The sequence below is a fragment of the Triturus cristatus genome, chromosome 3_1 (assembly GCF_964204655.1).
Source record: "Triturus cristatus chromosome 3_1, aTriCri1.1, whole genome shotgun sequence".
NCBI lineage: Eukaryota > Metazoa > Chordata > Amphibia > Caudata > Salamandridae > Triturus > Triturus cristatus.
This window is the reverse complement of record NC_140583.1, coordinates 866,874,166-866,891,580: the sequence shown is the minus strand read 5'-3', so window position 1 is coordinate 866,891,580 and position 17,415 is coordinate 866,874,166. Positions and strand designations below refer to the sequence as shown.

Sequence of the window (17,415 nt, the reverse complement as noted above, 5' to 3'; positions counted from 1 at the left end):
GACCCTGAATGTTGTGTAGAATGCTCATCTCTTCCCGGGACCATATGAGATGCCTCTGTGTTTCTTGGCGTAGAACCCTAATATTTGTGTTCCCGATCTACAGCCACCTTTCACAGGTCGGTGCTGCACAGTGTTAGGAATGGTGTGCTTAGCTTCCGTGTTCTGTGCATAGCACGAAATGGGGACAAGGAGATTAAACTGTAAATGTAATCGCAATCTTTTTATGTAGTGCTGTAACCAATGAGTGTTACTATCGCCCTCCAATTCAATTCAATGAAGGTGTGCGTCCGGACCTCTAAGGAGTGGAAGGCTGGGCTGGTCTAGCGGAACCCAACTCGACGGATGTTAGTGACGAGCGGTAAACTCCCCGAGCCATCTTGTCTGTCTGACCCACAAGCAGAGGCTCGAGGCGAGGATACGGTGACTGCGGGCACTGCCAGTCACCCAGCAGGCACGCCAGGGAGCCCCTGCCACGGGCGTGCGGAAGGCACGCGCGGTGCACGCTCCACTCCCTCCCACTGCATGTCACACACCCGCCCCCTTCAACGATCCTCAGATCGTTACTGGCTGCATAGTCAATAACACTCAATAAGACTGTATTATCAAGATCGCCATCTTGGCTTCGAACAAATACAAGTTAAGCGTGTTTGGGGGCACTACGTCACAATACTTTTCTCTTTAACAGAGCAGAGATTTAAAAGCGTCTTCCAACGGCCTCTCTCTGTCTCTCATGCTGGTTGCAATCCCTTCCTTGAGGGCTGTGGAGCTGGGGCTGCATGGTGGTCTCGAAGAGTGATGCCTCCGCCGTGTGTGCTCATTCATTGCAGAGTTATGACCCGAAGAAATCCTGAGCTGTAGAGAAGACACGTTCCTATCAGTGCTTAAATTATTATTATTCGTATTATTATCAATATTAGTAGTAAAAGTAATAATAAATCAACAGGCAGTACCACCGCACCTCCCACCATTTACCGACCCTTCTAGCTCTGTGAAATGCCAATTCCAGCACAACCCGCATCACACAGATACAAGCGCGCTATTTGGGACTGTGTCACAAATGTTCCAGACACCTCTACTTGTCCCAACTCCTACTTACACAAATGCCCCACCTACAGAAGATATAGTGGTCCAGCCTCCTCTCACATCGCCTCCTGGTACAGCTGGAATGACCTGCACTACACACAAGAGCCTCCTGCCCGTCCCTTGAACTCCAGAAGAAGATGAACACCTGGCTTTCGGAGTAATCCCACTAGGCCTAGGTCTGGCTAGAGGCACACCTGCTCAGTGCCAGGACCCTCCCAATGGTGAAAGTGCACTCTTCAAATCTGCAGAGCATAACACCTTGAATGGTAAGAGTGGACTAGACACGCCAGTTTGTCCTGGTTTTTAAAGTGTATAGAATTGTGAAACACTCCATTTGACTTAAATTGACAGACAGTGCCACCACGTGGTTGACTTTCATAATTAAGTGCACTGACTAGAAATAAGTGGGAGTGCCGAACAGTGACAAGCACAGGCGCAAATCAAGCACCGATTCCATAAGCAGTCCCCGCCCCCCGTGGGCTCAATATCGAATCACGGTCGAAGACTGAGGCAGCGCAGAGTCTGGCCGTGGCTCGTGTGACGTATCCCCTGTTAGAGCCTGCAGTAATTCAAGGCTCGCAATGGAGTTCTTTTACTGGTACCCTGGCTGCTGTACGATCCCTGTCCAAGGTCCTGAAACCGGTAGCACGGATGGTCTCGGTCAGCGCACTCCCCACTGGATGTCCGACCTGCCGCCGCCTGCCTGTGACATCGAGGGTGTGTTTTACGGCACCGCAAAGTGTATCTTGACTTATTTACCTTTCGTATTCTTGATGTTTATTGTAAGTGGACGTAAGCTCACGCTTACGGCTTACAAATATATAGTTTCCAAAAGCCACTATCCAAAGCGTGTGAAATATTCCATGGCTGCTGATAGATAGTGTCAGCTCCGCGCATGCGCGCCATCTTGAGAAAATAAGTGTGAAGGAACTATATATATGTCGATTCCATTTCATACACCTTTCAAGAGGAGAATACCGCCTAGCAATACCGAGACGTCTCTGACGTAACTCTGGTGACTTGCTTAAATGCTTCCATGAAGAGATGACAGTTACCCCTGCTGTCATCGAATCGCTCGGCACCAGTGTGCACACCATATAAAAGAACGTGCAGCTCCCAAAATACGTGTGCAGGTGGCTCGTGCTGGTAGGTTTTACTGCAAGTGTTGTGCCCTTGCAAACCTCTGTTTTTCGGTAATAAAGCGTTTAATTTATGTTCTGTCTCGTGGCAGTGAAACGATTGCCCTGTTCATTGGCTGTTTTTTTCTCGGTCTCTCTTTGTGGTTTGGTAGCGTCTGATTTGTGTGGTAACATTCAACACCCACTCTCTTCATTCAAAACGGAAACTGAACAATACAGTGTGAAGACGTTCCAGGCAAAATATATCGACCCTAGCGGTTCCGTTCAACAGTGGGCACTACTAGAAACCAACATATAATCAGTTGTAAAACAGCAACAAGTGTCTAGCTGCGTGCACTGTAGACTAGCCCCGTGTAGTAGCGGGCGGCAGTCTCGTCTCTATGAAGCCGCAGAAAAGCTTCACCGGTTAGACTGAGTTTACCGACGTTTTCTTTTAGGCTCTGCTGCCCTCTGTTGGAAAGTACCGCGCGTTACATTTCCAGTTTTTAGTGACAAAGGAATCCTAAAAAAAAAACAGAACAGAGGATACAGAAAAGATAGTGATGCAAATGGCGTTTTAGCATATCTCACTTTCCCGCGCATGCCGCTCGCTCTATTTTCAAAGCCATTATTTCCTGGATCCAACACAGAGATGTTAAAATATTGACAAAGTTAGACAACACACTCCTAAGTGCGTCTGCTCACGTCAGGTGTGAAGGCAGGCACATAAAAAAAGGTGACGGCTCGATTAACATGGAAATGGGCAATCACTCGCCAAGTCCCTGGTGGGCGCCAACGTGGCGATGATGCGCTTTTAGAGGTGGGCTGCTCTCTCAGCGCTAATGCTGGTGGAGGGGGCTGTGCACACTCTCACTCTCTTCACTTTCCGGGGTGCCTCTCCGAGATCGGAACTCGTGATCGGCCTCTAGAGCCCCGAGGCGACCCCAGCCCTTGCGCATGAGTCACACCAGCTACGCGAAGACAGCCCCAGCCCCCCGGCGCCCACGCCGATCTAGTGCCCTCCTGGTCGACACTCCCCAGCCCTCCATGTTGGACCGGTGACTCACGCCTGCGTCGGAGCAGATTAACTGCCTATTCAGGCTGCCCACAAAAAGGCAGCGCTAAAAGTCATCTGGAAAAGGCGCTATGAGGCTGCTTTCTGCGTCACATTGGTATTGACAGCCGACCCCGGGAGTTTCAAAGGCGCTCTCCATGGTCTGGGCTGCTCGCTTCCCCTTCATCTCTCTTTGGCTGTTGGACTGAGTGCAGCTGGGCTCGGATCCCATTGGCAACCGGTAAGTCTCTGCCGGTGTTCTCCACGGCTCGGATGGACTCAACTGGACTCCATGTGGCTGCTTAGAGAGGGGGCATTTTGTGGAAGGGGACTGGATTAGTAATTCATTATAAGTGTGAGCATGGAGGCCAATCACCCATTTAATTGCATATAACCTGTTACACCACACCAAGCAGCCGAACAGATGGTATTAAGTTAAATGTCGGGTTTTTTTTGTAACGATTTTTGCACACAAAAAAATGTTTTGCATGCGATGCTGCTGAATGATCGAAATATTTTTGTTACAATTATTTCATTTATGCAGCAGCGATTGTGTCTTTATTTTGGAACATCTTAAATAATAAACAAGTGGTTCAGATCTGCACGCACCTCCGATGTAGCAACGAATCCTTCTTCAGAGGAAACGAATTTTCTTCTACGGACTGGTCTGCAAGCAGAGCGTGAGGTGGCGGTGCCTTCCGCATAGGGGGCTTGTAAAGACTGGCGCGTCCACGGTGCCCGTGCCTCGCCCGGGTGTCAGGGCAGTTCGTTAAGAGCGAATCGATATCTCGTGTCGTTGCAATGGCTGTGTTATGGCTCCGAAGTGCACTGTGGGGCTGTTGAAAGGCATGGCTGCACATCTATTTACCCTGTGAGTTATTGATGGGTGTTTTTCAAAGACACAATCGTTTTTTGTGTGAGGTTGATGAGTATTGAGACAAAGCAGGTGCCACGTGAAGCGATCTGTTTCGTAAATAGGAGGTGTACTTGCGCATAAGTGTGAAAAACTGCGCCCCCCTCCCTCACCCCCCGTGTTTTGCCAAGATAGGCAGGTGCGGGGATTTAATTTGATGGTCCCTGTACCAGGTTCGGTGATGGTGTGTCTGTGTAAAGGTTGTAAATGTGTGAAGGTTGTGTGAGGAAAGGAAGCTCGCGTCGGCACGGAGTTGGGCTTGTGTAAAGGCTGTGCATGTGTGAAGGTTGTGTGAGGAAAGGAAGCTCGCGCCGGCACGGAGTTGGGCTTGTGTAAAGGCTGTGCATGTGTGAAGGTTGTGTGAGGAAAGGAGGCTCGCGCCGGCACGGCGTTGGGCTTGTGTAAAGGCTGTGCATGTGTGAAGTTTGTGTGTGTAAAGGAACTCGCGCCCGGTACGGCGTTGAGCTTGTGTAAAGGCTGTGCGTGTGTGAAGGTTGTGTGAGGAAAGGAAGCTCGCACCGGCACGGAGTTGGGCTTGTGTAAAGGCTGTGCATATGTGAAGGTCGTGTGTGTAAAGGCAGCTCGCGACACGTTCGTGATGCTGTGCCCGTGTAAAGGCTCGAGCTATGTAAAGGGTGCTCGGATTGGAGTGGTGCTACCGTGCTTGTGTAAAGGCTGCTCGCCCGAGGACTCTGCTTCTGTGCCTGTGTAAAGATACAGGTTTCCTCGTATCGATCTCGCTGTTTTGTGTCTGTGTGAAGCCGTGCTTGTGTAACTGCTGTATTGTAGCAGTGCTTTCAATGGAAATGTAAAAGTGCACTGTTCAGAGTACCTGTTTGATCCTGGGAAGCGCCGGTTCCCTCCCATTGAATGTACTGCAGCAGTGCTGAGGAGTGCAGGTACTCCATTTCAAATGAAAGAATGGCAGGTATTCAGCACCGGACAGCACCTGCCCATTAAAAGCACCGTTATTGTAGCATATGTGGCAGATACATGAGGGCTGCCCGTGTAAAGCCCGCCAGGCCCGGTGTTGTTGTGCCTGTAAAGGCTGCTGTCCCCGGGCTTGGTGCTGCTGCGCCTTTGCAAAGTATTGTCTGTTTAAGATCTGTGTAAAAGGCTGCTGGTGCCTATGTTAAAGCTGTGCCTGTGTAAGAGCAGCCTGCCTGTGCTTCTGTGCCTGTGTAGATTCAGACTGTGCAGGAACCAGTGCTTCTGTGCCTGTGTTGAGTCGACCTGTGCAGCGGTCAGTACTTCCGTGCCTGTGTAAAGGCAGACTGTACAGAGGATCAGTGCTTATGTGCCTGTGTAAAGACAGCCTGTGCAAAGTCCGGTGCTTCTGTGCCTAGGCAGCCTGCACATGTGATTCTGTGCCTGTGAAGAGGCAGCCTGCCACGGTGCTTCTGTTTCTGTGTAAAGGCAGCCTGTGCCGGCGCTTTTGTGCCTATGTAGAGGCCCCCTGTGCAAGGGCCAGTGCTTCTGTGCCTGTGTAAAAGCTGTGCCCGTACTTCTGTGCCTGTGTAGAGGCAACCTGTGCTGGGGTTGGTGCTTCTGTGCCTGTGTAGAGGCACCTGGTGCTTCTTTGCCTGTGTGAAGGCAGCCTGTGCTGGGGTCGGTGCTTCTGTGCCTGTGAAAGACAGCCTGTGTCGGTACGTCTGTGCCTGAGTAAAAGCATCCTGTCAGGGTGCTTCTGTGCCTGTATAGAAGCAGCATATGCAGGGGCCGGTGCGTATGTGCCTGTGTAGAGGCAGCCTGTGCCGGGGTCGGTGCTTCTGTCCCTGTGTAGAGTCAGTCTGTGCAGGGCCCGGTGCTTCTGTGCCTGTGTAGAGGCAGCCTGTCCCGGTGCTTCTGTGCCTGTGTAAAGGCAGCCTATGCTGGGGTTGATGCTTCTGTGTAGAGGCAGCCTGTGCAGAGACGGGTGCTTCAGTGCCTGTGTAGAGTCAGCCTGTGCAGGGCCCGGTGCTTCTGTGCCTGTGTAGAGGCAGCCTGTCCCGGTGCTTCAGTGCCTGTGTAAAGGCAGCCTGTGCTGGGGTCGATGCTTCTGTGTAGAGGCAGCCTGTGCAGAGACCGGTGCTTCAGTGCCTGTGTAGAGGCAGCCTGTGCAGGGGCCGGTTCTTCTCTGTCTGTGTAGAGGCAGCCTGTGTAGGGCCAGTGCTTCTGTGTCTGTGCACAGGCTGCCTGCTGTGCCAGTTGGTCTGTGCCTGTGTAAAGGCAGCCTGAGCAGGGCCGGCGCGTATGTGCCAGTGTAAAGGCAGTCTGAGCAGGGCCGGGGTTTCTGTGCCTGTGTAGAGGCCGTCTGCTCCGGGCTCAGTGCCTCTGTGGCAGATAAGGCATTGCGGCCTGCACCGGCTCGGAGCGACACGGCTCGTTACCCGGTGTCATTAGCACAGACTGCGCGGTCTGCTGCTCCCAGACACCCTCCCGCGCCCTGCTCGGCTCAGGTGCCCACTCCCTGTGCCCCCCCCCCTCCCCCCTCACACACCGTGGCCCTCGGCTCTGTAGCACGGGCATGCGTGCATAGCCCCATCACCGGACCTAAAGATGGCATGCTGCTGTTCTCTTTACCACACTGAAGACTGCAAGTGCCTCTTGACTCTACTGCCCCCTCTCAGCACCACACACCATCCACTCTTTGAAGTTCGTCTGTGATTTCGGTTTTTCTTTTCTCACACTGTACGAAATATTTACAGCGGATTTTATGTTTTGTTTTTTCTGTCCGTGCAGTAAATTATTCACTTTCCAGCAGTCTGTGGAGGAGACGGACATTGGACCAGTGAGTGCTTCGAAGACCAGAGAGGGACCATGGCGTCTCCCGCTCCCTCCTCCTCCGGCGCCGGCCCGGACACCAATCCTAGCAACCTCCGGCCCACAAGTAGGTGTGCGCTGCCCTCTAGCGCTGGAGATGCGTAGCGCGGGTCCTGGGGCGGGGAGAGGCGTTAGACTCCGAGATGGCTGGAAAGCTGCCTGCGCCAGGTGCACCCATCGACCTCCCTTTCGCAAAAGACACCCCCATATCTATCTTCGGCTAATATTCACATCCAAGAGAACCCTATATTTGATATGTTCTATAATCAGCAGAGACAGTTTCGATGTAAAACTAAATCGTGCAGGTGAATGCTTAAATATATATAACGGAATTAAAACGATTGAGGGGTGAATAAAGTTGCCCGCATTTTAAAAAAATGTTTATTCAGATCTGACATTATGTAGCTATACGAGCCATTAAATGCCTCTTTTATATCACTAATCTATTTAAAGATGTGAATTGTGGGTCGGTTTTGACAACGCGGCCCCCTTAATTGCTGTAGATTTGTGCAGAATGACTGGAGTGTCGGACGCAGGCAGAGGGTTCTGGAAAGGCAGACTGTGTAATCGCTTGATAGCTGTGCCTAGTCGATTTAGAAGACCCCCCCCCCTCCCCCCTCCCCACACACACACACAAAAACGGATGACATAATCTCCAGAGACAGGGAGGGGAGCAGCGAGATAAGCATGCCTGGTAGGCACAGCAAAGCGAGGAATGGATTCTACCCTGCAAGGGAGGCAGAATCTATGAGGCTTGAAGAGGGGGAGTCATTACTTTGATTATTTCTGGAACGAGAAAAGGGCGGGGGGGGGGCTTGTGTGTGTGTGTGGGTGCGGAGGGGGGGGGGGGGGTTCTGGGAAAAGGAGAGACTCAGACCACGTCCTGAAGGCATGCATAGATAGTGTTCACATTCGGCTATGATCACTGAGGAAAAGATGTTTGAAATGGAATGGAACTAAAACAGAATTTTAATCACCGAAAGCCTTAGCGATACATTTATATATTTTAATTTGGTAGTGTTTGTTTCTGTTTGACTGTGTGGTATGTTAGTTACTAAGTTCCCTCAGATATGCAAGGGGGTCGTGTTGAAATGCAGGGTGCTGCAGGAATGCCTGGCTTTGTGTTTTTGTTGCCGCTGCTCGGAGTATCGCAGTGATGAATGTCGCGCTGTCTCTGCTGTCAGGTTTTATCTGGCTCTCCGGGGCCTGGAGGCTGGCTGCAGTGTCAGGCCTCCTCCGCGAGCCTGTCACTAGCCCGCTCTTTTCCTCCACCCCTCACGCCTCCTCCACCTTTTGTACACTCTCCGACGTCTGCCTTTTCCATTTCCATCCGTCAGTGCGCTCATATCGACACCATAAAGCCATTCCTACCCTGGCTCCCCTCTCCCTTAACACATCAGCCACGCTCTCTCTCAACTCGCTTTTGTAGCGCTTTGTACTACAATTCTGCCGCTTCAAAGCGCCGTTTGTTAATAATTATTATTGCCCAGTTTATAGTACTCAGCTTACCCTACTCAGGAGGATGTACGTCTGGGGCTACCCTTACCGTAACTAAGGATGTCTTCTTTCTTAAGAAAAATATATCTCCTGCCTCAAATTTCTTTTTAATATGCAATTGGTCAAACTGCGAGGCGTAATTATTTTTTAAGAGGGAGACATTCGGTTGCTGCCTCTGGGGGCAGTGGCGTTGCAAGGGGGAGGCGGTCCGCCCCGGCCGGCACGAGTTTTCGCCCCCGCTCTTATCTGCTGTCGTTGAGGATCTCGCTAGCCCCTCCCCTCCCCCCCCCCCCCCCCCCCTTTACACACGACCACAGGTCTATTTATGCCGCTGTCAGGGGTGCTTCTAGGTTTTGATTTTCACGACCACTTCCTTTCTGACATGCTGACCATGAAGGGTTGAAGTTCGTCGCCCCAGGGCTCCACTCTTTGGCTTAAGATATATCGTTTATTGGTTCAACCCTTCCTCTGAGAACCGCTCCTCGTTCCAAATGACGCTTACCTTAGAGTAATAAAAAAAGAACACAGATTCAAGGGGGCTGTGGGGAGACTTAAGCCTCTGTGGGGCTCCAAATAAGGAGAGTACCACTAGACATACAACTGCTGATGACGAGTGAGGGGGGCTTCATCTACCGAGACCCGCGTGACCTGCGCTGCCCTGGGTGTGTATGCCCTCAAGCCTCTCCCTCGTTGTCGCGTGTGGTCTCTCCACGCCTATTGCCGTCTCAGTGTCCGATCCATCCCCCCGCCCTTGGCAGGGTTCTACCAGAGCTCTCACCATGGGCGACGGTGGCCATCACCCCACGCCAAAAGCATCTAACGGGGCGGGGGGAGCGGCAGCACTAGCAGGGTGTGTATGTACATGGAGGGTGGAAGAAGGCGGCTGGGGCAGTAGGGGAAATGAAGGCAGAAAGAGTGCCAGAAAACAAGAGCAAGTGAGTGGGGTAGGCGCGAACCAGAAAATCCGATACAAGTCCCAGCAGGTTAGCAGACAGCCAGGAACTAAAACCAAAGAGGCAGCAGGCAGTCGGGAGCCAAGGAAACCGGGAGGGGGCTAGTCAGGACCAAGGGAGCAGACCGGCACAGAACCAGCAACCAACAACAATGGAGCAGAGCAGCAGACACCCACGAGCCAAAGGAACAAGGCAGCACCGACAGATGGGACAAGAACACGGGAGCAGGCAGGTGCCAGCCACAAGCAAAAACTGAAGAGGAAAGACAGGAACAAACCAGGAGCCAAGGTTACAAGGCAGTGCCAAAAGATGGGACAATAACAAGGGAGCCACAAACAAAAACTGAAAAGGAAAGACAGGAACAAAGCAGGAACCAAGTGCACAAGGCAGTACCAAAAGATGGGACAAGAACACGGGAGCAGGCAGGTGCCAGCCACAAGCAAAAACGGAAGAGGAAAGACAGGAACAAACCAGGAGCCAAGGTTACAAGGCAGTGCCAAAAGATGGGACAATAACAAGGGAGCCACAAACAAAAACTGAAAAGGAAAGACAGGAACAAAGCAGGAACCAAGTGAACAAGGCAGTACCAAAAGATGGGACAAGAACAAGGGATATGGACAGTAGCCAGCCACGAACAAAACATAAGCGGAAAGGAAGGAACACACCAGGAGCCAAGTTCCAGTACCAAAAAATGGAACATGAACAAAGGAGCTGGGCAGTAGTAGCCAACTACAAACAAAACGGAAGAGGAAAGATTGGAACAAACCAGGAGCCAAGGGAAAAAGGCAGTACCCCAAAAACTTAACAGGGAAGCAAGGTAGGTGCCAGCTACAAGCAAAACGAAAGAGGAAAGACATGAACAAACCAGGAGCCAAGGGAACAAGGGAACAAGGCAGTACAAAAAAAAATTGAACAAGAAAGCAAGGTAGGTGCCAGCTACAAACAAAACGGAAGAGGAAACACATGAACAAACCAGGAGCCAAGGGAACAAGGCAGTACCAACAGATGGAACAGGAACAAGGGAGCTGGGCAGTTGCCAGCTACAAACAAAACGGAAGCGGGAAGACAGGAGCCAAGTGCCAGTACCAAAGGATGGAACAAGGGAGCTGGGCACACAAGCGCGTTGTTTCCGGATTCCATTCCTGCTCTTCCGCTGACAAGATTCCCACCCGTGGAGCCCATAAGGTCCAGAACCACCTTCTTTGGAAAATGTGGCTTGGTCGGGCCGGGAAACGAGAGGTAGAGAGAGATCGAGGACAGGCTCAAACAACGCCCCTACACCCCCCTCCGCACCCCACGCCAAACACAACTCCAGTCCTCTCTTTCCCTTCGGTGAAACGCACCGGTTTTTTTTTTACCGATGTATATAGTGCGAACTCGACCCGAAGGTATTGGAGCGCTTTACCTGAGCGCCAGTTACGTTTCACAAGTACACATTTTTTATTTATTTTTTCGTTGCTAATAGTGCGCCTCTGGTGTGTTTCTTTCATTTCCATGCCTACAGACTTACGCAGTTATGCGTGTGTCACGTGTGCCCTGTGCTCTTTGTGATGTACCCAGCGTTCTGCTTGTGGACATTCCAACAGGACCAGAGGGCGGCGGCCCATCGGGGATGACAACGGGCCCAGTGCAGCTCCTATGCCCTACCCACTCACACAGGGGAAGGCCCTTCGGACCGTGAGCTGTCTATATCTGAAGCAGAGAAGCCAACTTCCGGGTTTCACAGGCTGTTAGTGTCTCGCGTGAGAAGGTCACTGTCATGGTCTCCAAAAGGTGGCAAGATGTCATGTGGATCCCATCATCTGGTCACCAGAGGCTGCCAGTGTCTCGTGCTTGAAGGTCAACATCCGGTCCCAAGAGGGTGTCAGTTTCTCATGGAGGTCAGTGTGCGCGTGTCCAGAGGATACCATGGGTCGCCATAGGGGTCTCCGGGAGCGGGCGGTATTTTAGGAGTCCCGGCGCAGGCTGTCAACAGCTCACCAGAGTGAAAACTAGCACGCTGCCTGTCCCCAGAGGCTGTGAGTGTCTCTCCCATTGAAAGGCCAACACCAGTCTCCAAACGACGCCAGTGTCTCGTGTGAGGTTTAACATTTAGTCCCCAGAGACTGCCTACGCCTCTTGCAAGGAGGGCAACATCCGGCCCACACGGGTGTCAGTTCTCCCGCGAGGAGTTCAACTTCCGGGTCCCCAGAGGCTCTGAGTATCAACATAGAGGTCTCCCGAAGCTGGCAGTAACATATAAATAGAAGTCCCCGAAGGCTGTCGTCCTCCCGAGGCTTCCTGTGATATTCAAGCAAGAGTTCCGCCGCCTGGGGTTTGGAGGCAGCCGTGTGTAGGCAGAGAGCCCAGCACCGGAGTCACCGCTCAGGCAGTCCCTTGCCAACCGGAAGTGCGGGCCCTAGAGCAGAGCTGCGCAGAGTACGCGTGCTCCTCCTACTCGTGGTGGGCCTCATTGCCCGAGCCCCATGCCGACAGTAGCAGGGAGAGGCCGGGCTGTCTGCAGGAAGCCCAGATCTTACCTAGGACAATACTGCAGAAATGAGAGAGCATGGCATCTGCGGTACGCTTGGGACACCCTAGGGGCTGAAGAAGCAGGACACTAATGATTAAGAGGCAGCAGAACACCCTGGGAACCGCGGGGCAGTGCACTCGGGAATTAGGCACCGGGACACCCCTGGGGATGAGGCAGTGAATCAGCAGGACACCTCTGTGGTCAGCCCTCAGCTCCGAGCTCCCAGCTTCCAACTGACAAAACCATCGAACCCTCCACGTGGACCCCCTCAAGGGATTCCACCCCAACATTCTGAACACCATTGCAATAAGAACATAACCTCACAGGCTGAAGTAGCAGGGCGCCCCAGAGGACGAGGCAGCGGGGTACCCCTGAGGATGAGGCAGCAGGGAACTCCAGAGGACGAGGCATCGGGGTTACCCTGAGGACGAGGCAGAAGGGAACTTCAGAGGACAAAGCAGAGGGGTATCCCTGAGGACGAGGCAGCAGGGAACTCCAGAGGACGCGGCAGCAGGGTATCCCTGAGGACGAGGCAGCAGGGAACTTCAGAGGACGAAGCAGAGGGGTATCCCTGAGGACGAGGCAGCAGGGAACTCCAGAGGACGAGGCAGCAGGGTATTCCTGAGGACGAGGCAGCAGGGCATCCTGAGTACGAGGCAGCGGGGTATCCCTGAGGACGAGGCAGCAGGGAACTCCAGAGGACGAAGCAGAGGGGTATCCCTGAGGACGAGGCAGCAGGGAACTCCAGAGGACGAGGCAGCAGGGTATCCCTGAGGACTAGGCAGCAGGGAACTCCAGAGGACGAGGCAGCGGGGTATCCCTGAGGACGAGGCAGCAGGGAACTTCAGAGGACGAAGCAGAGGGGTATCCCTGAGGACGAGGCAGCAGGGAACTCCAGAGGACGAAGCAGAGGGGTATCCCTGAGGACGAGGCAGCAGGGAACTCCAGAGAACGAGGCAGCAGGGTATCCCTGAGGACGAGGCAGCAGGGAACTCCAGAGGACGAGGCAGCAGGGTATCCCTGAGGACGAAGCAGCAGGGCAACCCAGAGGACGAAGCAGCAGGGCACCCCAGAGAACGAGGCAGCGGGGTATCCCTGAGGACAAGCCAGCAGGGAACTCCAGGGAACTCCCTGAGGAAGAGGCAGCAGGGAACTCCACAGGACGAGGCAGCAAGGCACCACAGAGGACGAGGCAGCAGGGTATGCCTGAGGACAAGTCAGCAGGTAACTCCAGCAGACGAGGCAGCAGGGCACCTTAGAGGACGAGGCAGCAGGGCACCTTAGAGGACGAGGCAGCAGGGCACCACTGAAGACGAGGCAGCAGGGCACCCCAGAAGACGAGGCAGCCGGGCACCACTGAAGAAGAGGCAGCAGGGCATCCTGAGGACGAGGCAGCAGGGCACGCATGAGGATGAGGCAGAGGGCACTCCCCAAGGATGAGGTAGCAGGACACCCCCGAGGACGAAGAGGCGGGACATCCCCAAGACCGAGGCAGCAGGGCACTCCGAGAACGAGGCAGCATGCCACCCTGAGGACAAGGCTACAGGACATCCCTGAGGATGAGGCAGCAGAGCACTCTGTGGATGAGGAAGCAGGGCATCCCCGAGCACAAGGCGGCAGGCCATCCCCGAGGACAAGGTTGCAGCACACCCTGAGGACGAGGCTGCATGCCACCCCCAGGACAAGGCTGCAGGACATTCCTGAGGATGAGGCAGCAGAACACTCTGAGGACGAGGCAGCAGGGCATTCCCGAGCACGAGACATGTGGGCATCCCTGAGGACAAGGCTGCAGGGCACCCTGAGGACGAGGCAACATGCCACCCTCAGGACAACGCTGCAGGACATCCCTGAGGATGAGGCAGCAGAACACTCTGAGGACGAGGCAGCAGGGCACTCTGAGGTCGAGGCAGCAGGGCAACCCCAAGCACGAGGCAGGAGGCCATCCTTGATGACAAGGCTGCAGGACACCCTGAGGAAGAGGCGGCACCCCACCCTGACGACAAGGCTGCAGGACACCCCTGAGAACGAGGCAGCAGGGCATACTGAGGATGAGGCAGCAGGTCACCCTGAGGAGGAGACAGCAGGGCATCCCTGAGGACGTGGCTGCAGGACACCCTGAGGACGAGGCAGCATGCCACCCTGAGGACAAGGCTGCAGGACACCCCTGAGAACGAGGAAGTAGGGCACCATGAGAATGATGCAGCATGGCATACTAAGGACGAGGCAGCAGGGCATCCTGAGGACGAGGCAGAGGGCACGCATGAGGATGAGGCAGAGGGCACTCCCCAAGGATGAGGTAGCAGGACACCCCCGAGGACGAAGAGGCGGGACATCCCCAAGACCGAGGCAGCAGGGCACCCCGAGAACGAGGCAGCATTCCACCCCGAGGACAAGGCTACAGGACATCCCTGAGGATGAGGCAGCAGAGCACTCTGTGGATGAGGAAGCAGGGCATCCCCGAGCACAAGGCGGCAGGCCATCCCCGAGGACAAGGTTGCAGCACACCCTGAGGACGAGGCTGCATGCCACCCCCAGGACAAGGCTGCAGGACATTCCTGAGGATGAGGCAGCAGAACACTCTGAGGACGAGGCAGCAGGGCATCCCCGAGCACGAGACATGAGGGTATCCCTGAGGACAAGGTTGCAGGGCACCCTGAGGATGAGGCAGCATGCCACCCTCAGGACTAACGCTTCAGGACATCCCTGAGGATGAGGCAGCAGAACACTCTGAGGACGAAGCAGCAGGGCAACCCCAAGCACGAGGCAGCAGGCCATCCCTGATGACAAGGCTGCAGGACACCCTGAGGATGAGGCGGCACTCCACCCTGAGGAAAAGGCTGCAGGACACCCCTGAGAACGAGGCAGCAGAGCATACTGAGGATGATGCAGCAGGTCACCCTGAGGAGGAGGCAGCAGGGCATCCCTGAGGACGAGGCTGCAGGACACCCTGAGGACGAGGCAGCATGGCATACTGAGGACGAGGCAGCAGGGCATCCTGAGGAGGAGGCAGCAGGGCACCCCTGAAGACGAGGCAGCTGGGCACCCTGAGAACGAGGCAGCATGGTATACTGAGGGCGAGGCAGCAGGGCACCCTGAGGACAAGGCAGCAGGGCACCCCTGAAGACGAGGCAGCAGGGCACCCTGAGGACGAGGCAGCAGGGTACTCCTGAGGATGAGGCAGCAGGCAACCCTGTGGATGAGGCAGCATGGCACCCTGAGGACGAGGCAGCAGGTCAACCCTGAGGATGAGGCAGCAGGCACTCCTGAAGACAAGGTAGCCTGGCACCACTGAAGACGAGGCAGCAGGGCATCCAGAGGACGAGCCAGCGGTGTATCCCTGAGGATGAAGAAGCAGAGCATCCAGAGGCCAAGGCAGCAGGGCACCCCAGAGGATGAGGCAGCAGGGCATCCAGAGGACGAGTTAGCAGGGCACCCTAGAGGACGAGGCAGCAGGGCACCCCAGAGGATGAGGCAGCAGGGCATCCAGAGGACGAGTTAGCAGGGCACCCTAGAGGACGAGGCAGCATGGCACCCCAGAGGACGAGGCAGTAGGGCATCCAGGGGATGAGACGGCAGTGCACCCTTGAGGTCAAGGCAGTGGGCTATCCCTGAGGACGAAGCAGGAGGGCACCCCTGAGGACAAGGCAGCACGGCACCCATGAGGATAAGTCAGGATGGTACTCTGAGGCCGAGGACGAGCCCGCAGGGCACTCCAGAGGACGAGGCAGGCGGGCACCGTAGAGGACGAGGCAGCAGGGCACTCCGAAACCGAGACAGCAGGGCACCCCGAGAATGAGGCAGCATGGCACCCTGAGGATGAGGCAGCAGGGCACCCATGAGGACGAAGCAGCAGGGCACATATGAGGATGAGACAGAGGGCACTTACTGAGAACAAAGCAGCAGGACACCCCCGAGGACAAAGCAGCGGGACATCCCCAAGACCGAGGCAGCAGGGCACCCCAAGAACGAGGCAGCATGCCACCCTGAGGACAAGGCTGCAGGACATCCCTGAGGACGAGGCAACAGGGCATCCCCGAGCACAAGGCAGCAGGGCATCCCTGATGACAAGGCTGCAGGACACCCTGAGGATGAGGCAGCACGCCACCCTGAGGACAAGGCTGCAGGACACCCCTGAGAACGAGGCAGCAGGGCATCCAAGAGCACAAGGCAGCAGGGTATCCCTGATGACAGCATGCCACCCTGAGGACAAGGTTTCAGGACATCTCTGAGGACGAGGCAACAGGGCATCCTCGAGCACAAGGCAGCAGGGCATCCCTGATGACAAGGCTGCAGGACACCCTGAGGATGAGGCATCACGCCACCCTGAAGACAAGGCTGCAGGACACCCCTGAAAACGAGGAAGTAGGGCACACTGAGAATGAGGCAGCATGGCACCCTGAGCACGAGGCAGCAGGGCACCCAGAGGACAAGGCAGCAGGGTACCTTGAGAACAAGGCAGCATGGCATACTGAGGACGAGGCAGCAGGGCACCCTGAGGACGAGGCAGCATGGCACCCTGAGGACGAGGCAGCAGGGCACCCCAGAGGACAAGGCAGCAGGGAACCCTGAGGACGAGGCAGAAGGACACCCTGAGGACAAGGCAGCAGGGCACCCTGAGGACAAGACAGCAGGGTACCCTGAGAATGAGGCAGCATGGCATACTGAGGACGAGACAGCAGGGCACCCTGAGGATGAGGCAGCAGGGCACCTCTGAGGACAAGGCAGCAGGGAACCCTGAGGATGAGGCAGCATGGCACCCGGAGGAGGAGGCAGCAGGGCACCCCTGAAGACGAGGCAGCAGGACACCCAGAGGACAAGGCAGCATGGCACCCCAGAGGATGAGACAGCAGAGCACCCCTGAGGTCGAGGCAGCGGGGTATCCATGAAGACGAAGCAGCACAGCAGGGCACCCTTGAGGACAAAGCAGAGAGGCATCCCTGAGGACGAGGCAGCACGGCACCCATGAGGACGAGGCAATTGGACATCCCTGAGGTCTAGGCAGCAGGGCATCCCTGAGGATGAAGCAGCGGAGCATCCCTGGGGATGAAGCAGCGTGGCATCCCTGAGTACGTGGCAGCATGGCACCCATGAGGACGAGGCAGTTGGGCATCCCTGAGGTCGAGGCAGCGGAGTATCCCCGAGGACGAGGCAGCACAGCAAGGCACCTCTGAGGATGAGGCTGTAGGGCATCCCTGAGGATGAGGCAGCAGGGCCCTCCTGAAGACGAGGCAGCAGAGCACCCCGAGAATGAGGCAGCATGGCACCCTGTGGATGAGGCAGCACGGCACCCATGAGGATGAGCTAGCAGGGCATGCATGAGGATGAGGCAGAGGGCACTCCAGAGGACAAGGCTGCAGGACATCCCTGAGGATGAGGCAGCAGAACACTCTGTGGTGGAGGAAGCAGGGCGTGCTGAGGACTAGGCAGCATGACACCCTGATGACAAGGCAGCAGAGCACCCCTGAGGTCGAGGCAGCAGGGCA

At 55.3% G+C, this 17,415-nt stretch overlaps 1 protein-coding gene across 3 annotated transcripts in view; it reads left to right on the top strand.

Moving 5' to 3' along the window:
- The first annotated feature begins 1,713 nt into the window (after positions 1-1,713).
- GAD1 (glutamate decarboxylase 1) overlaps positions 1,714-17,415 on the top strand; it is a 215,150-nt gene continuing 199,448 nt past the window's right edge. For 2 of the 3 annotated variants that reach the window (XM_085645327.1, XM_085645325.1), the window contains exons 1-2: positions 2,981-3,496; positions 6,890-7,037. In XM_085645327.1, coding sequence (XP_085501453.1) covers positions 6,968-7,037 — 70 coding nt within the window. In that variant the 5' untranslated portion in view covers positions 2,981-3,496; positions 6,890-6,967. Of the gene's footprint in view, positions 1,801-2,980; positions 3,497-6,889; positions 7,038-17,415 lie in introns of those variants that run through there. The other variant, XM_085645326.1, reaches the window with a different exon arrangement.